This window comes from Alexandromys fortis, unplaced genomic scaffold (genome assembly GCF_014885135.2).
Source record: "Alexandromys fortis isolate MF-2015 unplaced genomic scaffold, M_Fortis_MF-2015_v1.1 scaffold_197, whole genome shotgun sequence".
NCBI classification, from domain to species: Eukaryota; Metazoa; Chordata; class Mammalia; order Rodentia; family Cricetidae; genus Alexandromys; species Alexandromys fortis.
Window position 1 is genome coordinate 21,997 of NW_026068072.1, and position 23,628 is coordinate 45,624.

Below are 23,628 nucleotides of genomic sequence, written 5' to 3' on the forward strand. Positions count from 1 at the left end.
AAAAAAAAAAAAAAAAAAAAAAAAAAAAAAAAAAAAACCCAACCTGGCTTTGACTCAAAATAACAACAACAACAACAACAATAATAAACTATCAATACCCAAAGTACTGGGCATGATGATTCATATCCTTTAGTCCCAGCACTCCAGAGGCAGAAGCAGGCAGATCTCAGTGAGTTTAGGGCCAGCCTGATCTACATAGCAAGTTCCAGGATAACCAGAGTTCATAGTGAGACCCTGCCTCAAAGCCAACCCAAACCAAAATAGAGCCAGCGAGGCTGCTCAGTGGTGAAGGTGCTCACCACTGAATGTGCGAGCCTGACAACCTCAGTTCAAGCCCTGGAACCCGAGTTTGGTCCCCAGAACCCAGGGAAAGTGGAAGGCCAGAATGGAGCTGCAAATTGTCCTCTGATCCCAAATGTGGCAGGGAAAACACCATCTACCCATACTTTAAAAAAAATAGAAAGTAAGTGTTGACCTGGCTAAGGTTTCGATTGCTGTGATAAACACCATGACCAAAAGCACCCCGGGCAGGAGAGAGGTTATTTCTGCTTACAACCACCAGATCACGCCACACCACTGAGCTAAGTGGGCAGGAACCTGGAGGCAGCAGCTGATGCAGAACCATTGAGGGTGATGCTAACTGGCCTGCTCCTCCTGGCTTGCTCAGCCTGCTTTCTTCTACCATCTGAGACTATCTGCTCATGGGTACTCCACCCCTAGTGAACCGCACCCTCCCACATCAATCATCAATCAAGAAAATTCATGGCAGGCTTGCCCACAGGCCAACCTAGTGGGAACATTTTCTCAATTTGGTTCCCTTCGCTCAAATGACTCTAACTTGGGTTAAGCTGACATAAAAGTAGCCAGCACAATAAGTAAATAATAAAATAATTTAAAATTAATTGTAACTATATGCAATATGGTATGATAATAATGAATTTCACTTCAATGAAACACAATTTAAATTACTTTAAATTTTAACTTAATTATTTTTTAATGTGTGCGTGGGGGATGGATCTCAGGGGCCCATGCATGCAGGGACAAGCTTTACCATGGCTTCTCCAGCCCTTTCAACATTTCACAGATCGCAACCACCATTCAAGTTCTTGGTAGCCATGTGTGGCTGGTGCCACGCGTGACTGGTGCCACACGTGACTGATGCCACACGTGACTGGTGGCATGATTGTTGAGGAAGACTCTTGTGGGCAGCAGCAGACATGGGAAGGGCCTTGTGAGAAGGGGGCGTGGTTGACTGGCAAGGGTGTTGGGCTGCTGCTGGCCTGGAGGCTTTCTGGCTATGGACTCCTCCCCTTCCTCCTCCTCCTCCTCCTCCTCCTCATCCTCCTCCTCCTCCTTCTCCTCTTCCTTCTCCTCCTCCATTGCAAAACTTGATCCTGGCTCCAAAGAACCTTGGAGGTTTCTGGAAACAGCCCAGTTTGGGGTATCACTCTTCACCAGCAAAGGGATGTATGGGAACATGGGGGTCAAGCTCCCTCGTGGGAGGAAGATGGGGCCTGGCCAGGATGAAGTGAGGGAAGGATGAAAGCTTGGTATTTTGTTCACAGATGTTTTTGAATTACTTTATAGTATGTGGCCTTGGCTGGTCCAGAACTCTTTGTCCATGTGATATAGTTTTTACATTAATGAAAAACCCCAAAGGATGGAAAACACACATTCACATAAAAGCTTGAATGTGGTTGCTGTGAGCAACAGCATTGCTCATCATAACCACAAGGTAGAGGACCATAATTAGCCGCTCACGGATGCGTGGGGAAGCCACGTCTCCTCCCAGTAACAGCCCTGTATTCACCAGAGAAGGAAGAAATGGGGATGAATCCATGCTCTGGAGGAGTGAGCTTTGCAAAAGAATGGTAAAGTTAGGCAGGCCTGGGGGGGGGGGGGGGGGGGGGGGGGGGGGGGGNGGGGGGGGGGGGGGGGGGGGGGGGGGGGGGGGGGGGGGGGGGGGGGGGGGGGGGGGGGGGGGGGGGGGCTGTGGCTGTCAGAGGCTGGGCTGGAGACCTGCACAGGGAGTGGCTGCACAGTAGATGTGGTTTCTCTTAGGATGATGAGAATGCTTGAAGTTGATTGGATAGTGTGACGCAGTGCTGGGATGCACTAAAAACAGCTCAAGAGGCAACAGGATGGCTCAGCAGGTAAATGTGCTTGTGGCCAAGTCTGACCACCTGGGCTCCCACACGGAGGAAGAAGGGAACTGACTCCTGCTGCTGGCCTCTGGCCTCAGCACCGGAGCTGTTAAACACACACACACTCACCCTCCCCCCCACTCCCCCCCACACTCACTCACACCCCCTGCACACCCACACTCCATTTGCCCTCCCACACTCACACCCACACACTCACCCCCCACTCACACATCACACACACACTCACACACACTCACCTCCACACACACACTCACCCCCACTCACCCCCTACACACCACACACACACTTACACACACACACACTCACCCCACCACAACACTCACACACACTCACCCCCCACACTCACACACACACACATTCAAAAAGATAAAAATATTGAGTGCTTTCATTAAGTAGTGATGAAGAAAATCATACTTGAGAAAAATTAAAAGATGCATTTTGGGGCTAGGGGTGTGGCTCCGTTGATAGAGTCCTTGCCCAGCATACACAAGACCCTGGGTTTGATCCCCGGAACTTCTTAAAATTGACTGTGGTAGAGGCAGGAAATCAGAAGTTCAAGGTCAACCTGTACTACACAGTAAGATTGTCTCAAAAAATAACACACACACACACAGAAGTGTGAAGTGTTAAGACACAAGTCTTAAGTCTTTCCTACTGTGAGTCTGGTGTTGGGTGGTACAGTGACCCCACTCACGGGTATGTGACCTAACTCTGCCCTTGAGAACTGGTCAAGGGGCCCAGAGCCTCTTGGTGCTTCAGCGGCCAAAGAAACCTGCTTTTAAAGTTCTCCTGCCCCAGGGCTGAAAACAACGGAAACCTTGGCAGTGGGACCCAGCGCTGCTCTCAGAGGCCTCCTGGTTGCTGATACTTCTATCCCAGGGCCCCTGGCCCCCGCTCCACCTCCCCCATCCGCCCTTCTGCTCACTCCCAGTTGCAGGCTATGGCTGCTGGTCCCGTCGCTCTCACTGCCATGAGGCCTGCACTTTGCAAGGCTGAAGTCCAAAGTTCAGTCCCTTCGCTAAGCACACGGATAAATATGAACCTTGGAGAATTTCCCCAGCTCCAATGTAAACAGAGCAGGCAGGGGCCCTGATTCACTGGCCGCTGGGGCCAGGGTTGGGGGTTGGGGGTGCCCACGGGGCTTGACTAGTGGGATTTGGGGGGGCAGTGGGTATAGCAAGCCTGGTTTGTGACTGCCAGCCTGCCGGCAAGTAGACACCGGCTGCGGGTGGGGGAGGCGGCTAGCTCAGTGGCCTTGGGCCGCGTGGCCTGGTGGCAGCGGAGCCATGGTTTCTAAGCTCAGCCAGCTGCAGACGGAGCTCCTGGCTGCTCTGCTGGAGTCCGGCCTGAGCAAGGAGGCTCTGATTCAGGCCTTGGGGGAGCAGCCAGGGCCCTACCTGATGGTTGGAGATGGTCCCCTGGACAAGGGGGAGTCCTGCGGTGGGAGTCGAGGGGACATGGCCGAGCTGCCCAATGGCCTGGGGGAGACGCGTGGCTCGGAGGATGACACGGATGACGACGGGGAAGACTTCGCGCCACCCATTCTGAAAGAGATGGAGAACCTCAGCCCGGAGGAGGCAGCCCACCAGAAAGCCGTGGTGGAGACACTTCTTCAGTAAGACCCCACCCTGTCCCCAGCACCCTGAAAGGAGTCCATAGCGGCCCACTTCCTGGCTAGAGTCCTCGGGAGCTGTGGCCTTCAGGCTGGTGGTCTCAGGGGAGAGAGCTCAAGGGGTTCTTGCTGGACCTGCTCCTCTGCTTGGTCCCATATACCCCATATCTTTGAGCGACCGTCTGCAGCCCGGTCCTCAGAAAGGAGGCACGGGCCCGAGGTCACTTTGAAACAGAGGACAAAGGAACCACAATGGTAGAATTCTTTAGCCGCTGTGGTCATTTGTGCTCCTACAAATTCTACCTTCTTTGCTAGGTGGTCATACCCCAGGTTTAGCAAAAAGCCTCTGAGAAGACCCGGCTGAGGTCAGGAATTTCAGGGGATTTCCTGACGCACCAGGGCCTTAAACATCTGACAGGGTGAGCCGGGGGTTTTCTTACCTGAGGCAGATGGTGCCTAGGAACGGCCACTTCCCTGCATAGCCACAGCCCCCACCCACCTGGCTAGATAGCAGGTTTGGAGGCCTCCCCAAACCATACCCCCTCATCTGCTGTCTGGCTCCCCATCTCCTGGAGTGCGGGGTGGGTCCCAGTCTTGATGCTTCCCCTCTCCTCAGCAAAGCAGACCTGGTTACTAATTACCCATGCACCTTTATTATTTCTTTTGTTTTATAAATTTATAAATAGCGAAAGGCTCTGATAAGGCCTGTGATCATTAACTTGTCGGGATGGTGGCTGGGAGATGCCCAGTAGGGGGAGGGGAGAGGGTGACCTAGGGGCTGTGGGGAACAACACCCCCTCCCCATTCCCAAAGCCTCTACATTCATGTGAATATCTCCCCGCTTGCTACTTTTTGTTGGGGTTTCATGGTGCCTAAATTCTCGTAATATGGACATGAGCCCCGAGAAGGAAGCTGTTACTAAAGCTTCACAGATAGTGAAACTGAGGCTCAGACTCGGACTGGGGCAGGAACTATGAAGGAAAGGGCCTAAGGGCTAGCTGAGGAGTTTGTGGCCAATCTCTGGAGAATATTCAAGAAGCAGCCTCTTTTCTGTCCAAGGTCCTGATCCTGACTTGGGGTGGGGGAGGGCTGGTGGAGCCCAGCATTTCTGGAAGTGTTGGGGAACCTCCCTGGGCCTTAGGCAAGGGGCAGGGGAGCAGTCAGGCCCCCTGGCTTGGCAGGAAGAAGAGGGCAAAGGGCTGCCTCTCTGCAGGGGGAGGGCAAAGAGCCAAGTATTGCCAGACCCAGGGCACAAGGAACCTGGATAGGGTGGGGCTGGGCCTGACCTGTTCAGGGGCCCCAGGTGGGACTTAGGGGCTCAGGTGTGAGGCTCAGGGGACAGGGGTGCCAAGGGTCTTCTTACCTGAGTAGGTGGGACCCCTCGATCAGCAGCCCCCATGGTGGGGGAAGTAGAGGCTGGAGCGGGGCTTGGTCCAAAGCTGCTGAGCAGAGGTCAAAGTGCTCCCTGGGGGCCAGCAGAGTCCTGGAAGCAGACAGGGAGAGGGACAGCAGGGAGGATGAGGAGGGAGAGAGCTGGAGGAGCTGGGAGAGCAGAGGAGCCAGGGAGGGCGAGGGTCTCGGAGCAGCTGGGAGAAGGGGCAGGGGACAGAGGCTGAGCTGGGAGGAGGCTGGAGCTCCTCTCCCAGGTTGGTTTTCTTTAATGCTAACAGCGTGCTATTTGCTTTCCATTTAAATTCGAGATGTTGCTATAAATTATCAACCAGCTCCTTGTTCCTGCGGAGTTTATAACTAACTACCTGGGTTACTTATTGTTCAGGTAACAAAGGGGACCTGAAAATGTCCCAGGGACAAAAGTGGGACCTCTAGTTTCAGGACAGGGGAGTGGGAACTCTGGGGAAAGGGCTGGACGACCCCTGCCTGATAAAGGCCAGGGCAGTGAGGAGGTTGAGGCTGGAAGAGGGGGTGGTGAGGACCAACTCCTTAGGGGAGCCGTTGGTTCAAAGCCCTACATTTGAAAGAGGACGGGTGGGTCTGGGGTCTGACCCCCATAAGCTCATGCGTGAGGCCACTGCAGACACCCCAATTCTCCTCTCAGATTTCTGTCCTTCAGATCCCTGCTGTGTGGCCTTGGGCAAGTCCCTTTCCTTCCCTGCCTCGGTGCCACCAGGTAGACAGGGAATAAAGGCAAATTCTCTGCCTTGGTTCTAGTTCTTCTCCTCCCCTCCCCCTCCCCCTCCCAGCCTCCCTCCCCTCCCACTTTACCCCTTCTTTGGTGCCTGTGATGCTGACTTTGGCCCTGGATGCACAAGCTGATGACCTTGGCTTGTCCTGGTCTTCCTGTTCAGGACCACCCCCCTCCTGCCCCACTTCTTCCTTGGCTCTTAGCTCCTATCTGCATGTGGGCTGTACCCCACTTTCTCTCCTTCACTGTGTCCACCTACTTTCTCCAGTTAACCATTTAGTTATTTCATTTGTCTCTGTGTCCATTTCTTTCTTTTTTTTTTAAAAGATTTATTTATTTATTATATATACAACATTCTGCCTCCATGTATGTCCACACGCCAGAGGGTGCCAGATCTCATTACAGATGGTTGTGAGCCACCATGTGGTTGCTGGGAATTGAACTCAGAACCTCTGGAAGAGCAGCCGGTGCTCTTAACCACTGAGCCATCTCTCCAGCTCCTCTGTGTCCATTTCTTGTCTCCAGGGAAAAGCTTGCGAGGTCATCATTCACCTGGGTCCCCCATCCAGCCCTGACACTCCAGGCATGAGGGAGCAAGAGATTAGCCTTCCCTGAGGACACCTAGTCCTCCTAGAGGAGCAACTGGGATCCAGAGTTTTAGCTGGACTGTTAACTGCTTAAACCCCAGCCTGCTGTTTCCTGACCCTCCCTCCCTGTCAAGCAGCAGGGTTCTTCCATCAGGGAGCACAGCAGTGAGGCAGCATGCAGGAGGCTTCACTGGACAGTGCCCTGCCTTGCTTCCCATCCCAGCTCTGTCCCTTTCCAGCCAGCATGGTGGGTTCTGTTCCCCAAGTCCCAGTTTCCTCTGAAGAATGGTAAGGACAATACTCAGTCACCGGGCCAATAGCATGACACACAGCTAAGCAGTATGGAACCTGTAATATGAGTAGTCCCATTTCATAGATGAGCAAAGGAAGGCTCAATGAGGCAAAATGACTTACTCAAGTAGTAAGACCAGACTTGGGCCTGAGATGGCTTAGCCCATGTCTGCACAGCACTCTTAAGTCCCAAGTCTGTCTTTGCATGCTTACCCATGCCCCCCAGCCTGTCTCTGCATAACTCCCAGCCTGTCTCTGCATGTTCATCCCCCCCAGCCTGTCTCTGCAGGCCTCCCAGCCTGTCTCTGCATGTTCACCCCACCCCACAATCATTCCTGCTGTTCAGCTTGACCGGAAATCCTTTCCCATGCAAGACTTTAAAACTTCCAAGAAGATGCCGGGCGATGGTGGCAGCATTGCATGTCTTCAGTCTAGCAGTCAGGAGGCACAGGCAGGTGGATCTCTGAGTTCGAGGCCAGCCTTGTATACAGAGTGAGTTCCAGGACAGCCAGGGATACACAGAGAAACCCTGTCTCAAAACAACAAAAACCAAAACCCTCACAAAAGGTTTAAAGATGTATTAAACTCGGGGTTCCCTCTGGACAGTTTCTAAAACACTCTCACACAAGCACTCGATACGGGGTCTCAAGTGCCAGATTTGCCTCAAACTTGATATATGGAGAGTGACCTTGAACTCCTGTTCCTGCCTCTACCTCCCAAGTGCTGAGATTATAGGCATGTGCCACTATGCCTGCTTTGTTTTGTGATTGTTATTATTAGTATTATTTTATGCAGGGCTTCTTTGTGTAGTTGGGCTGTTCTAGAATTCACTTTGTAGATCAGGTTGACTTCAAACTCAGAGAGCCTGCCTCTTCCTTCACCTCCAGACACTGATTAAAGGTGTGTGCCTCTACAACCTGCACCAGCTTTACGTGATGCTCGGACTGAGTTCGGGGCTTCGTGCTTACTAACTGAGCTATATCCCTGGCCTGAGAAACAGGAAATATCTTTAGTTCTACTTTATATATGAAGAAATGGGGGAACGTGGATGCTAAGCCACATTGCAAGGCCATTGAGAGAGTAGCCGAGCTGGGAATCTTCCTCAGAACTAAACCTGACCCCTTCCCCCTAGTAAGAATTTGGCTTCCTCTCCAGAGGAGTGGCCCCTCAGGCTAGCCTCTTAGCTCCATGGTCTGGATACCAGAGAGCCAAATGCCCAACAGTGGGGACACCTGTTTGACTCCAGAATAGGGAGATAAGATGAGGGGAGAGCTCCACTCTTCCGGGTTCTGCTGAGGGGGCAGGGGCACACAGGGTCACAGTGATATTGATTATAACAATATCATTCCACATACTGAACCCTTGATGTGGGCCAGGCTCTGTCTTCACCCCCACTGGGGACCCATTTACTTCTTCCAGCAGAGTCAGAATGAGTGTGCATATGCTTGCTCGCATGTGTGAGGGAGGGAAGAAGGGAAGGAGAGAGAGAGAGAGAGAGACCTTGGCTGACTATAAGAAAAGCCCCACCTGTACTGAGAGCCAGGTGACCAGTCTCCCTGCAGAGGAGGGAGGAGAAAAAGTAGTGAGGGCCAGAGGGAGGGAGGAGAGCAGGGCGAGGGCTGCCCTTGCCCGAGGAGGGAGGCCACCAGATAAATATGTTTGCAGAAGCACAAGCTGGACTTTGTCCCCGCTTCTCCCAGCCCTGACTGGCACCCGGGAAGGGAAGAGGGGTGAGACTCCAAGGACCCTGAACACAGGGTGAGAGAGGAGGCAGGAAGGAGTGTGCAGGTGGGGTCCCTGGTGATGAGAAGTATTCTTGAGTCCCAGCAAGATCAACCTGGGACAAGGTTTCTCTTTTCTGAGCCTGAGTTTTGCCAGAGGTGGAGCCAGAGTCCAGATGGAACATACTTCCTGGGTTCGCTGTGAGATGTAGGCTGCTCCCAGTGACCCCGGAATTTATCTTCATTTCTTTGCTGTGCCGGGTTCAATTAATCCATCCACTTTCTTTGCGCCCCTGCTGCTCTGGTAACTGCTGCTAACAGGAGGGAGAAGAGGGTCTAGGCCGGTGGTTCTCAACTTTCTTTCATGTTACGACCCTTTAATGCAGTTCCTCATGTGCTGACCCCCAGCCGTAAAGTTATGCTCGTTGCTACTTCCTAGCTGTGGTTTTGCTGCTCTCATGAATAGTCATGTCAATCTCTTTTCCAGGGGTCTTAGGAGACCCCTGTAAAAGGGGTCATGACCCACAGGTTAGCTGGCCATGGCCCTGCCTGTGAGAACCGCATTCTCCAGGCTGTGAAGCAGAGCTGACTTTAGGAAGGAAGGAGAGGGGCTGTGGGGCTGGCTTCAGAGTGCTGGGGGAGGGATTCAGTTGGGAATGTTAGATGCAGCCAGTCCTCTGTGTCACTGAGTTCCAAACCTGCAGATTCAACCAGCTGGGGACTGAAAAGAGTGTAATGGCTTCTGCACTCAACCTGTCACTATTATCTAAACACTGTGTAAAGCGGCCGTTAGGTGGCGCACCTGCTGCAACCCGAGCTGATTAAAGTGGACAGAGGAGGCTTAGGGTCTGTGCAAGTCCTAGCCTACTCCTTTTACCTTCAGAGACAGAATTGCACTGTGCAGCCCCAATGGGCTGCAACTCAATATACAGACCAGGCTGGCCTTGAATTCAGAGATCCACCTGCCTCTGCCTCATGAGTGCTGGGATTAAAGGCATGTGCCACCTCTGACTGGTCTCAGTCTGCACTCTTATACACCCTAGGACCACCTGTCCAGGGGCGGCCTGCCCACAAAAGTCTGGTCCCTAATCAATCACTAATTAAGAAAATGCTGTACAATCTTGCCTACAGGCCAATCCTTCCCACCCCTAGACAGGGTTTTCTTGTGAAGCCCTGGCTGGCCTCAAACTCAGAGATCCACCCATCTCTGCCTCCAAAATGCTGGGATTAAAGGTTTGCACCACTACTGCCTGGTTACAGATCAAGTCTAGCTCATGTTAAGCTGTCTAAAAACAAAAGCCAAACAACCAGACAGGTCGCCATCCATCTACCCAAGCAACCTTATTCATCATCCATCCATCCATTTATTCATCATCCATCCACCCATCCATCTCCATCCATTCATCCACCCACCCATCCATCCATCTACCCATCCATCCATCTACCCATCCATCCATCTACCCATCCATCCATCCACCCATCTATCCATCCATCCATCCATCCATCCATCCATCCATCCATCCATCTACCCATCCATCCATCTCTATCCAGCCAGCCAGCCAGCCAGCCAGCCACCCATCATCCATCAACTCATTCACTTGTATGTCATCCATGACATACTCCATGTCAGGCCATTTTGGGTTCTGGGACCCATACAGTTCTTCCTACCCTTAACAGCTGTTTGAAACTCACTTGGGGGCTGGAGAGATGGCTCGGAGGTTAAGAGTCCTGGCTGCTCTTCCAGCGACAATTCCCAGCAACCACATGGTGGCTCACAACCATCTGTAATGCGATCTGGTGCTCTTCTCTCGTGTGCAAGCAGAGCACTATGTATATAATAAATAAATCTATAAAAAAAAAAGAAACTCCCTGAGCAAGGCCTGTGAGGTGGCTCAGCAGGTAAGAGTGCTTGCTACAGAAACCTGGTGGCTTGAGTTCGAGCTGCAGGACCCATGGAAAGATAGGAGGAGAAAACTGTCTTCCACACACTTACTGTGGCACGTGTGCACATACACGCACACACACACACTCATGAGCAGGTTCAGTAGAGGGGAGGAACTTGGAAGGAGTCACAGTTTGAGGGTCTTCCCTACTTGATGGGCAGTTTCCAGTGGGAATCTGTTCCTGCATCCATGGGTCCCAGTATGGGACCCAAGTCCAGGTCCTACCCACAGAGCAGAGCCACAGTCCTCAGGACCCCAGCCTCACCTGAGGTATCAGGAAGGGCCACTGAGCAGACCCTGTCCTTACTCCCTTCCAGGGAGGACCCATGGCGCGTGGCAAAGATGGTCAAGTCCTATTTGCAACAGCACAACATCCCACAGCGGGAGGTGGTGGACACCACCGGTCTCAACCAGTCCCACCTGTCGCAGCACCTCAACAAGGGCACCCCCATGAAGACGCAGAAGCGAGCTGCTCTGTACACCTGGTACGTCCGCAAGCAGCGAGAGGTGGCTCAGCGTAAGTAATGGCCCCAGCCTGTGTCTTCCCGGGCAGGCCCCGCAGCTCTCCATAGCTCATAGTGGGGTGGGAGTGTTGCCACCCCCATCACACAGACAAGTGAGACAGAGAGGGAGCCAGAAGGATGTCCCCAAATTTACCGCCCACTCTGCACAAGGCACTGAGGGAAGGGAGCAGGGCTGGTACCCAGGATCTGCAGATAAACAAGCTGTATCTCTCCTTCCAGGAGCACACTGCTCAAAGGGAAATAAGAGAGATCACCATGATATAGTAAGACATGGATTTTGGGCGGTGGTGGTGCACACCTTTAATCCCAGCACTCAGGAGGCAGAGGCAGGCAGATCCCTGTGAGTTCGAGGCCAGCCTGGTCTACAAGAGCTAGTTCCAGGACAGGCTCCAAAGCTACAGAGGAACCCTGTCTCAAAAAACAAAACAAAACAAAACAAAAGACATGGATTTTATATGCTAATGACAAATCCAGAAATGGTATTAATTGAGCCCTCACTGTGTGCTGGGCTCGGTGCTGAGGAAAATGGTGAGCAGACTGTGAAGGGAAAGAGGAAGCCCTTCTAGCTCAGGTTTTTTTTTCAGGAAGGTCTGTGAGCAGCATGGCCATTCCTTAGGTCGTAAAGTGTCCCTGCGGAGGTATAAAGAAGGGTGTCGCAATCAAGAGGCACAGCACGAAAAGGCTCAGAGGCAGGGGTACACCCATTACTTAAGCAATGGTTCTCAGCCTTCCTTACTTGGCCTCCCTTTAATACAGTTCCTCACATTGTGCTGACCCCACCATAACATTATTTTATTGCTACTTCATAACTGTAACTTTGCTATGTTACGAATCATTATGTAAATGTATGCTATTTAATCCCTGTGGGATCGTGACCCACAGGCTGAGAACTGCTGGCTTAGAAATCGCTGAGTTTCATACTTGGGAATGAACTCATGGCCTCACACATGGTATGCATATGCATGTGCTCTATCGTGCACAGAGCTAAGTTCCCAGCCTTCTGTTTACTTTTGAGACAGGGTTGTGGCCCAGGTTGGCCTTGAACTCATGGTCTTGCTGACTTGCCTCCCAAGTGCTAGGATTACAAGTGTGTTCTGCCACATCCAACTTGATATCACTTGTTCTCAGGGTTCTCAGAGCGGTCTGTGCCACTTAGGGTTTTTCTGATATGCTCTCATGATCCTTTTTTGCAAAGGACATCCACACAGAAAAGTTCCTATGTTGTGGGGTGTTGATGTGCAGAGGAAGTGCTTTTAAAATCATTGATGAAGCCAGGCAATGACAGCGCACACCTTTATCCCAGCTCGTGGGAGGCAGAAGCAGGTGGATCTCTGAGTTCAAGGCCAACCTAGTCTACAGCGTGAGCCCCAGGATAGCCAGGGCTGCAAAGAAACCCTGTCTCAAACAAACAAAACAAAACAAATAAAAAACCCCACCTAAAACAATAACAGAAAAATGGTTTCTGAACAGCCATGAGATGGTTGGGGGGTAAAGTGCTGGCCGCCCAGTGACTTGAGCTGGACCCCCAGATCCCATGATGGAGGTTTTTGTTTTGTTTTTAGATCTATTTTACTTAATTTTAAAAGTATGTGTATAGACATGTGTCCCTAAATATGTATGCAAGTCTGTATGTTACTTGCGTGTGTTTTCAGGCTGACCATTTGGTACTGGATGACCAACTGGCGTGCTCTGCCCTGGGGAGGACCATCTCTTCCGCTCTCAGCCTTCAATTGCCTTTAGATCTTGTGTGGAGTTTGGGCCTATGCACCCCTCTCCCACACAGTCTGGCATGTTGTTGTCCTTGTCCACCTTGTTCAGCTCATCTTGGCAATTGTCCTGGTGAGACTCTATGGGCGCAACCTCTGACATCCCTAAGAGACCCAGTCTCGCAGAAAATCCCCTTACCCTCTGGCACTCAGTCTTTGTGCCCCCAGCCGGAAATGCTCCCTGAGCCTTCCATACAGCCAGGAGGGGATTGGTTCCATTTTATTTATTTGTTTTGTGTGTGTGTGAGAGAGAGTGTTTTGCCACCATAAGTTAAGTCTGGGTGCCTCCTGTGTGCCTGGCGCCTGCAGAGGGAGGCCAGAAGGCGTCGGATTCCTCAGCGCTATGGTCACAAATGGTGGTGAACCCTGTCGTGGGTGCTGGGAACTGAGTTCTCTGGAAGCGCGACCAGTGCTGAAGCCATCTCTCCAGCCCCCAGTCCAGAGTTTTGAACTTTAAGGGAAAAACTGAAGGATGGGAGAAGAAGTTCGAGAGCTCTCTCAGGAAACTGATCTAAGAATTTTAGGAAAGGAATTTATTGGCTCATGAATGTGAGCAGTTCAGGGCTGTTTCAGGCATGGCTGTCTCCAGGGCCTTAACCGACTTTCACACACTTAGTAGCTTGGTATGGCTCTGTTTCCCTCCTCCCTTCTCTCTCTCTCTCTCTCTCTCTCTCTCTCTCTCTCTCTCTCTCTCTCTCTCTCTCTCTCTCTCTCTCTCCCCCTCTCTCTCTCTCCCCACCCCTTCCTTTCCCTCTCCCTCTCCCTTCCGGCTCACGTGTAGCCCACTGTAGCCTCAAACTTGCTACGCAGTGGAGGATGACTCTTGCACGGTTCCTCCTGTCTCCACTTCCCACATGCTGAGTTCAGAGCTGTGTGCACCATGTTGGCTTGGCTGGTTGGTTTTCTCCTCTGTTGGCATGCCTTCAGGGGCTCTCCTCACAGGGCCACAGACTGGTCCTGGGAACCCTGCGTCATCATCCTATCTGCTCAGTAATCTCAGAGGGGAAACCAGCCTTCCAGTTTTCACTTCAATAATAACAACAACAAAAAAATCCTTTAAAAATATACAAAAATCTACACATCTTTTGGTGGTGGTGTTTTTTTGTATTCTTGTTATTTTATTTTATTTTTTGGAGACAGGGACTCACTATGGAGCCTTGGCTGACTTGGAACCCACTATGTAGATCAGGCTGACTTTGAACTCACAGAGATCCACCTGCCTCTGCCTCCCTAGTGCTGGGATTAAAGGTGCGCACCACCACTTTTGGCTGACATTATTCCTTTCTAGTGAACATTTGGATTATTTTGATCTTTTGATTCTGTGAATCAGACTGCTCTGAATATTTTCGCTTGTGCTTTTTGCTAAAGGTGTGCACACAATTCTATTGGCTACGGAGTTAGTAGGTCTTGGTAGATCCTTGCCCAATCATTTTGCGTTCCAACCAGCAGGGTCTCAGCATTCTAGGGGCTTCCAAATCTTTGTCAACACTTGTTAATGTGGGTCTTCTTCATTTTCACCACGATGTACACGTGGTGATATTGGATTGTGGTTTTTAACTTGAATTATTTTGGTAACTCATGACATTGATCTTATCATATAGTTATTGGAGTTCATTTTTAAGAAGTACATATTTAGGACCAGTTGTGGTGGTTCATGCCTTTAATCCCAGAACTCATGAGGCAAAGTCAGATCTCTGTGAATTAGAGGTCTATATACCAAGCTCTAGGACAGACAGAGTTGCATAGTGTGACCATGTCTCAAAGAAAAAGAAATGCTATTCTTCATGAGGACACTAGTTCAATTCCTAGCACCCACATGAGGGGCTCAGTCACCTGCAACACCCTTTCAGGCCTCTGTGGGCACCCCACACATACGACATGCAGACACAAACAAAAATATTAAAAATAGATAAAGTGTTCCAGGTTTAGGGGCCAAGCTATAGTGTCTGGTATTATTCCTTTAAAAACGGCGTGGTGGGGTGTGTGGACGAACACAGGATAGACGAGACACGCGCAAAAGGAGGAGACAAGACACGCGGCTCCCACGTGGGTGCACTTTAATGGGGAGAGGGAAACACGATAAGGCATGGGGTGTGTGAGACACACAAGGGTGGGGGCAAGAGAGAGCAAGACCTCGTGGAGGCTCGCTTTTTAACGGGAAGCGCAAGGTTATCTGGGAGAAATGACCCGCACCTGGGCACGCCCGCGTGCACAGGTGTCGGTAATCCAGAAGGAGTCTGGGAGCTGTAGTTTCCAAGGGAACAACATCTGGTACCTCAGGTCTTAGTCCAAGCTCCTGTGGCCACTCAGTTGAGTGTGGACAGAAGCAAGATGGTTACCTCAGAGGCAGCATGAGTGGTGTGAAGGGCCACGCTGTGCAGACTGTTGCACCCTGCGCCAAGTTAATTAATTGCTTGTTGGTTTGTTTGTTTGCTTGTTTTAAGACAGAGTCTCTCTACGTAGCCCTGGCTGGGCTGGAATTTGGTATATAGAGTAGGCTGCCCTTGAACTCAGAGATCTGCCTGCTTCTACCTCTTGAGTGCTGGTACTTATGGCACCAAGTCCTCTTTTATCAGTGGATGGGGCTTGACTTTGAGTTGGACTCAGACTTCATGCATGCTAGGCAAGCCCTCTCCCGACTGGCTCACAGCTGCAGTTCAGATTAGATGTGTGTCTCAGCACCTTGGCAAAGACAGAGGGGGTAGGTCAGGTGAGCTGACAGTGAAGGTGGGCATGGTCAACGCCCTACTCACCTTTCTCTGTCCCACAGAGTTCACCCACGCAGGGCAGGGAGGACTGATTGAAGAGCCCACAGGTGATGAGCTGCCAACCAAAAAGGGGCGGAGGAACCGGTTCAAGTGGGGCCCAGCCTCCCAGCAGATCCTGTTCCAGGCCTACGAGAGGCAGAAGAACCCCAGCAAGGAAGAGCGGGAGACCTTAGTGGAGGAGTGCAATAGGTAGGGTGATGTTCCAGCCAGGGCTGAGGCCAAGCCGGGGAAGGGAAGGTGTCTCTGGGTTCTGGGGGAGGAGGCCTCGCCGGTCCTTGAGAACTCTTGCTGTCCATTGAGAGGAGTCAGTTTCTTCCCATTGTTTTGAAGTGAATTCTCAGCATTCCCCACCCACCCGGGCAACACTTGGCGGGGGAGGTGTCACTTGTCTCCTGTCATCTCCTCTACAGCCCTATATCTATTTTGTTCACTTCTTGACTAAGGTCAGAGAGGCTAAGTCCCTTGTCCAAGGTCACACAGCAGGACTCTGGGTCTGTCAATTTCAGCGAGTGGGTAGACTCCGCTGCTCAATGTCTCCTCCTTCCTCTGAGTCTGGCCTGGAGGCTCATGGGTGCCATCTTTGCAGGGCGGAGTGCATCCAGAGGGGGGTGTCGCCATCACAGGCACAGGGGCTAGGCTCCAACCTTGTTACAGAGGTGCGTGTCTACAACTGGTTTGCCAACCGGCGCAAGGAAGAAGCCTTTCGGCACAAGTTGGCCATGGACACATACAACGGACCCCCGCCAGGGCCAGGCCCGGGCCCTGCGCTGCCAGCTCACAGCTCCCCAGGCCTGCCCACATCCGCCCTCTCCCCCAGTAAGGTCCATGGTGAGTGCTGTGGGGGGAGGAAACTGGGAAAAGTGAAAGTGAAGAGGAAAAGGATGGGCAGAAGGGCCAGAGGGCTTTCCCCCACGGGGTGGCAACCACTCCAAACACTCTGCGCTCCACCCCTCCACTGTGGCTTGTGCGCTCCACCCCCCAACCCCACCCCCCCCCCCCAACCACTCCAGTCTCCCGCTTCTGTTTCCGCCCACTTCCTTCCCCCACTCTACCCTCCCTCCTCATTCCACCTCACGCAGCCAGACCCACACACTGGTTCACACCACCCAGACGCTCACCACGCTGCTCACCCCACTCCAGCCTAACTGGCCTCAGGATACTTCAGTACGACACAAGCACTGTGGATCTATGAACTAAGAAACCACGTCAGCTCAACTCAACTGTGTTCAGACCACGGTTCAACCCACCAATTCCCGTGCAAACCATTCAGTTTGACCAAACTAATTCCACGGGATCCAGTTCGTTATGCAGAGTGTATCCCTTGGAGCCTGGGAAGCGGAGCCAGGACCTCCTGAAGACAGGTCCTACAGTATCTCCCCTCACCACACACACCCTACCCTATACAGAATCACTTCTAGCTAGATGACTTATAGTGCCCGACACAGGGTAATTATCTTGCAGACAGTTAACTGCATTGGCTGAGGTCTACGGACAGGGGAAAATCCTGCACCTGTTCGGTACGAATGTGGATTTTTTTTTCAGATTTTTTTTATCTAACATTTGATTGAATCTGAGGCTGCCGCACCTGTGGCTAAGGGGCTGACTGTAAAGCTCAACTCGATTTAGTCCATTTCAATTGGATTTTGATCAGCTCAGCAAAAGCTCAATCCAGCTCAACTCATTTCTGGTCCCACTTAAGGAGATTTAATTTAATTTGGCCAGTTGCAGTCCACTCTGCTCTACTCAGTTCATTTCCATTAAGTTCTATGAGCACCAATTTGGCTCAGTCCCTTTGTTCTTTGAGAGTCTTCTACACAGAGCCGGACACACCAGGCAGTGGAGGACACGGGACCATGAATTAAAAGATCTGGGAGCAGCTAGCACAGGAGGAAAGCCGGGGTGCCAGAAAACAGCTCTGGTGTGGTGAGGTCTGTGGGGCAGGAGAGGACAGGAAAGAGGGCGCTGAGGCCAGACACTGTCCCCACTCCAGGTGTGCGGTATGGACAGCCTGCAACCAGTGAGGCAGCCGAGGTGCCCTCAAGCAGCGGCGGTCCCTTAGTGACAGTGTCTACGGCCTTACACCAAGTGTCCCCCACAGGCCTGGAGCCCAGCAGCAGCCTGCTGAGCACTGAGGCCAAGCTGGTGAGACCCCCGTGTGGAGACCCCTCCTAGCCCCATCTTCTATGGTTGGGAGACAGTGTGGGGACACTCTAACTCACCTTGACTTACCCTCCCAGGTCTCAGCCACTGGGGGTCCCCTGCCTCCAGTCAGCACCCTGACAGCACTGCACAGCTTAGAGCAGACATCTCCAGGACTCAACCAGCAGCCGCAGAACCTCATCATGGCTTCGCTGCCTGGGGTCATGACCATTGGGACTGGGGAGCCCGCTTCCCTGGGTTCCACATTCACTAACACAGGCGCCTCCACCTTGGTCATTGGTAAGCAGGTGGGGGTGAGTGGGGCCTCTGTGCCTCCTGCAGCTTGGGATCTGGAAAGAGCATCCATCCATCCATCCATCCATCCATCCATCCATCCATCCATCCAATTCCTACTTTCTGAGTGTCTGTATCTAGGCACCCATGATCCCAGAGAGTGAACCAAACAGAACCAATAGGCACAGTGTAGAAATTACACTGAAACCGTACCGTCTGAGAAGACTGTGAAAGCAGTAAGGGTGCATTGTGTGATGTTTTCTAGGTTTTTGGCTTTTTTTTTTTTTTTTTTTTTAAGTCTCAAACCCTTTCTATGCAGGAACTATTGCCCCGTGTCTAAGACAGGGAGCTGCTAGGAGAGGGGAGCAGAGAGCAAAGCCAGGGGCTTTGCCATTGCAGTGGAACCTCCAGGGCTCCAGGGAAGCCAGTGGGACAATGTCTCAGCTAAAGGCCTGGAGGGTGTCCCTCAGAGGGTCCGGGTCTAGGGCAGACAGAGTGGCGGGTGTGAGGCTTGGCTGACTCCTGCCTGTCTTGCACCAGGTCTGGCCTCCACTCAGGCACAGAGTGTGCCCGTCATCAACAGCATGGGCAGCAGTCTGACCACCCTGCAGCCGGTCCAGTTCTCCCAGCCACTGCACCCCTCCTACCAGCAGCCGCTCATGCCCCCTGTACAGAGCCACGTGACCCAGAGCCCCTTCATGGCCACCATGGCCCAGCTGCAGAGCCCCCACGGTGAGCATCCCCCATGTTGGCCTAGGGGAGGTGGGGTAGGGGAGGCTGTGGGTGGGCATAAGACAGGGCAGGTGCTGTGGTCTGCTTGTGTGTGATGCAGGCGTCTACAGGCCACCAACCTGTTTGTGTGTGTGTGCACAGGGGCCAGTGTGAACTTCTCAACGTGTGCAATGCTGGTGTCTACTGATCACGTTCCCAGCCTTGCTTGTCTGGGTGCTGGGGTGCAGGCTACCAGCTATTCTCTGAGGCCCTTGGGGCTGCGCATACTTCAGCCTACGACTTTCCCACTTTCAGAAAACTGGTTTGTGGCTATATCACCTTATATACTACTCCAGGCCAGCGTGGGCAGCACTGTTAGCCGTGCAATAACAGATGGGAATTACATGAAGTAGACCAAGGACTCATGCAGGGCTGGGGGAAATAGCTCGGTCAAATGCTGAAGAGGCATCCTTCAGAAGCCACAGGGCATGGGATGTGGCACTGTGTGCTTCCTGTAACTCCTCGGGGCGTGGGACGTGGCACTGTGTGCTTCCTAACTCCACGTGGCGTGGGACATGGTGGTGTGTGCTTCCTGTAACTCCACCGGGCGTGGGACGTGGCACTGTGTGCTTCCTGTAAGCTCAGAGCTGAGGCAGAGACTGACTGGTGATCCCTGGGCTCAGAACAGACAATCTGGCTTGCTTGCTGAGCTCCAGGCAAGTGGGAGAACTTCCTCAAAAGAGGGCAGGTTGAACCTGAGGATCTATTGGCCTCACATGCCTACACTTGTATGTGGATTGAAATGGAAACACACACACATTGTGGATTTTTTTTAACTATTCACTCTTTGGCTTTTTGGAGGCCTGCTACCCAGCTCCTAAATAAATCACACGGAGGCTTATTCTTAGTTATAAATGCCCGACCTCAGCTTGGCTTGTTTCTTGCCAGTTTTTCTTACATTATTTTGACTACCTTTTACCTCTGGGCTTTTTCCTTTTCTTACTTCTGTATATTTTACTTACACTGATTTTTGTTTTTAGAGACAGGGTTCCTCTGTAGCTTTGGAGCCTGTCCTAGAACTCACTCTGTAGACCAGGCTGGCCTCAGATTTACAGAGCTCTGCCTGTCTCTGCCTCCCAAGTGCTGGGATTAAAGGCATGTGCCACCACCACCCAGATTACTCACTCTTACTCCGTGGCTGGGTGACTGGGTAGCCAGGTAGCTGGCCTCTAGGTCCTCCACCTGGTTCTCTCCTTGCTCCTCTTCTTCCTTGTTTTTCTTTCTGTTTGTCCTCTCTGCCTGCCAGCCCCTCCTATCCCTTTTCCTGCCTCACTATTGGTCATTCAGCTCTCTTTATTAGACCATCAGGTCTTTTAGACAGGCAAAGAATCACAGCTCTGGAGTTAAACAAATGCAGCATAAACAAAAGCAACACATTTTTACATCATTAAACAAATTTTCCACAGCATAAAAAAAGTAATACACTTTAAAATATTCCCCAACTCTCTCTCTCTTTCTCACTCACTCACACAGCCTCACATCAGGTCTGCCTAAAGTGGCCTATCAAATGGGCCATGGGGCCAACCTTATGCAGTGCTTCGGGTTCAGACCTTTTAGACTTCAGCATGGAGACAGGGGCTATGGACTTGTGTGAGGCTGAATCTCTGCTGTGGTGGAGTTCCTGGGAGAGTACGGCATTACTCTGTGCTAGGCGAGTGTTCAAGTCTCTTGGAGAGGCTAGATGTGAAGCTGTTTCATGTTGGAGGAGCCCTGGAGACAGAGCCTCTGCCCGCCCACCTAGACGGAGGCCACCGGCCTTTCCTTCAAGGCCTGCATTTGGTACCAGGGCACCTGCGCTTCATGTGACAGCACCTTCGCTGTGGTGCCGCTCAGCATAGCATACTGAGCACAGTACTAAAGAGTGCCCGCACTTGGTACAACAGTGCCGCCTGCATTTAGTACAGCAGCATCCGCATCTAATACATCAGCTGTACTTAGCACTGGCCCCCTGGGGTAACGGGGGACAAACATACCATGAGCTGGAGTTGGTGCTGGGCCTTCCCCTGGCTGCTCCCCATTCGGTTTAGCAGAGCAGGTCCCTATGATGGGAAGACAGGGGGTTCATCTCTTCCAACTGGATCCCCAAGCACTGCCCCATGCCCACTTCCCATAGGGCACTGTCTTCAGGGAAGGGTCCAGGGAGCCACATCTGTGTCCTCTCCTCCCAGCCCTCTACAGCCACAAGCCTGAGGTGGCCCAGTACACGCACACAAGCCTGCTCCCGCAGACCATGCTCATCACAGACACCAACCTCAGCGCCCTTGCCAGCCTCACACCCACCAAGCAGGTAAGTAAGGCCCTGCCTCCTGAAGCCCCACCCAAAGCTCCACACTTCCTTGCCATGGGTTCAGGGCCTTACTCTGGTTGCCTAGGTCTTCACCTCAGACACAGAGGCCTCCAGTGAGCCTGGGCTTCATGAACCATCATCTCCAGCCACCACCATCCACATCCCCAGCCAGGACCCATCGAGTATCCAGCACCTGCAGCCGGCCCACCGCCTCAGCACCAGCCCCACCGGTGAGCGGTCTGCTGTCTCCCAGTAGGATGCGAGGTGGTGTGTGAAATGGACTGAGGGTGGATGGGGGGGTTGCCTCCTGTGTGGAGGTCAGAGGTCAATTTCAGGAGTCAGTTCTCACCTTCCACCATGTGGGTCCCAAGGATTAACATGAAGTTATCAGCTTCTTTATCTTCTTGTCCACCCCGAAGCACTCCTACCCACCAGGCCATCACCCCAGGACTCAGTGTTTAATATTCTTTGAGTGGCCAGAATTAAAAATTCAGTTTTTGTTGGGTGTGTTGGTCACACCTTTAATCCCAGCACTTGGAAGGCAGAGGCAGGTGGATCTCTGTGAGCCCCATGCCAGCCTGGCCTACAGAGTGAATTCCAGGACAGCCAGGGCTTCACAGAGAAACTTTGTTTTGAAAAACCAAAACAACAAACAAAACAAAACAAAACAAACAAAACCCAAAACAACTCAGTTTTTACCCAGGAGTCTGGCTCTGGCCTCATCTGGAAGCTGGGAGGGCTCATGTTCTTACATTATAACAGACCTGCATCCCTCAGCCTGTCCCACTCCACTACTAGGCTTACAGTGCCTGAGGTCTGCGGCTGGCTGTAAGGCAGTTTCTGGAGACACCGTCTCGCTATACGAATGGGAGCCATCTCCCACAGTGATGGCGGCAGATGGGCTGGGCTCGGGTCAGCCCCAGGGCTCGCTCTGTCACTCTCATCAGTTTGGGATCTCTCGAGACAGCGAAGATAGCATCCACACTGTGTACAGGGAGCCGTGGAGCACAGCTGCAGGCCAAGTACATCTGCCGTCTGTCTGGCAGACCAGCAGCAGGCTGGGACACACTGGGGACAGCAGCAGGCAGGAGAAATCCAGGAAGATTCAGTTTCCTCTCTAGTTTAAGGCTTCTGATTAGATGTGTGCAGCCCCCATGGTCAAGGGTAACTTCTTTTATTGAGAGCCAATTCACTGTTAACCACATCTTTTATAGATGTTTTATACACTTTCTGCGGAGCTGCATTTAAGTGTGAGGCCTTGGGTTCAAGTCCCAGTAATGCAAAAAACACTTCCAGCCATGTTAGTGCTTGACTCAGCCCAGCATCTGGGAGGCTTCCTGTGGGCCCGGAAGGGAGAGGGATAATCTAGGCTCTTGGAATCTGTTGTGATTCAGAAAGTGAGACTCTGCCTTCTCCCTCTGGAGCATCCATCCCTAGGGACAGACAGGTGGGGTGGAGGTCAGAGGGGACTTGGCCGACAGCCAGTGACCTCATTTGCTTCTGCAGTGTCCTCCAGCAGCCTGGTGTTGTACCAGAGCTCCGACTCAACCAACGGTCATAGCCACCTGCTGCCATCCAACCATGGTGTCATCGAGACTTTTATCTCCACCCAGATGGCCTCCTCCTCTCAGTAACCATGGTGACTGTCTCTCAGGAGCTGGGTCCCCAGAGCCTGCACTTCCTGCATAGGGGGCGAGAAGGGAACGGCCATGCTGCCTGGAGGACATCTGAGCCTGCCATGTGTTTCCTACCATAGGCTCCTGGCCTTCCCAGAAGTCTTTGCTTTCATCCCATGGTTACTCCTCCAGCATCAGAGAGGGATGGCTCTCTGCTGTCTCAGCTGAGAAGGGGACCACACAAGGCTGGAAGACAGCCTGATCTGGGAAGTGTTTTGGAAGCTGCTTAGAACAGAAAACTTGCTACTTGGAACAGAAAAGGGAAGCCTGTGATGCTGGCACCCCTAGTCAGAGTCTGCAGCCCCCACAGGATCTCTGTGCTGAGCCCTGAGGCCCTAGTTCCACACAGCCGCCTTCTGTCTCTGGTGCATCCCCAGGGCCATTCCACCCTGCGCCAGCACCTATCTGTGGAACACTCGCCCCACCCCAAACAGCCATTTTCCAAGTAGCTATTCTGTGAGGCCTGGGAGCTAAGGGGAAGGCACAAAGGGCTCGTCTAGGCTCTCTGGAACTGAGCCACCCGCTCCCAGCTCCAGGACCGCATTTACTCCCTCTGATGGACATGTCTTCTGATGCCAGCCTCATTTCTTGCCTCCACTAGAAAAGCCGCTTCAAAGATAGGGGTTGTCATCCCTGTTCCTTAGGATGTGTGACTCGCCATGTCCCGGGCCATCAGCTCCTCTGGTTTTAGGGCCCTGCAAACTCTTCCTTCCTGGTGCAAGGGAGGCAGAACTCAGAAGGCAAGTCTGGGCAGTGTCTGGTGGAGAAAATGCTGAGAGCAGCCGAGAAATCACCTACATGGCCTGGGCTGAAAGCCAGGCTGAGGAACCCGAGGTCTTGAGTGTGACTGTGAGAACCCAGAGCACACGTGACCTCATCTCCCTGGGTCTACTGCAGAGGATCTGGCTCTTAGGGGCTCTTGTCTGGGTCTGAAGAGCCTA

At 52.4% G+C, this 23,628-nt stretch overlaps 1 protein-coding gene and 1 long non-coding RNA gene across 4 annotated transcripts in view; one reads left to right on the top strand and one right to left on the bottom strand.

Annotated features, from left to right (window-relative positions):
• The window catches only part of LOC126487979 (uncharacterized), a 10,603-nt gene extending 5,142 nt beyond the window's left edge, over window positions 1-5,461 (bottom strand). The window contains exons 1-3 of one of the 2 annotated variants that reach the window (XR_007588538.1): window positions 5,141-5,461; window positions 3,563-3,709; window positions 2,606-2,730 (exon numbers count right to left, since the gene is read on the bottom strand). This is a non-coding gene — a long non-coding RNA (uncharacterized lncRNA). Of the gene's footprint in view, window positions 1-2,605; window positions 2,731-3,562; window positions 3,710-5,140 lie in introns of those variants that run through there. The other variant, XR_007588539.1, reaches the window with a different exon arrangement.
• Window positions 2,730-23,527, top strand: Hnf1a (HNF1 homeobox A). 2 transcript variants are annotated; one of them, XM_050121081.1, is made up of 10 exons: window positions 2,730-3,780; window positions 10,780-10,979; window positions 15,523-15,709; window positions 16,107-16,348; window positions 17,511-17,662; window positions 17,758-17,959; window positions 18,494-18,685; window positions 20,893-21,011; window positions 21,097-21,241; window positions 22,518-23,527. In XM_050121081.1, the coding sequence occupies exons 1-10, from the start codon at window positions 3,452-3,454 to the stop codon at window positions 22,643-22,645; spliced, it is 1,896 nt and encodes a 631-aa protein (XP_049977038.1). In that variant the 5' UTR covers window positions 2,730-3,451; the 3' UTR covers window positions 22,646-23,527. The 2 variants fall into 2 exon arrangements, with proteins under 2 accessions (XP_049977038.1, XP_049977039.1); XM_050121082.1 differs by lacking the exon at window positions 2,730-3,780 and adding an exon at window positions 8,237-8,556.
• The last annotated feature ends 101 nt before the right edge of the window (window positions 23,528-23,628 follow it).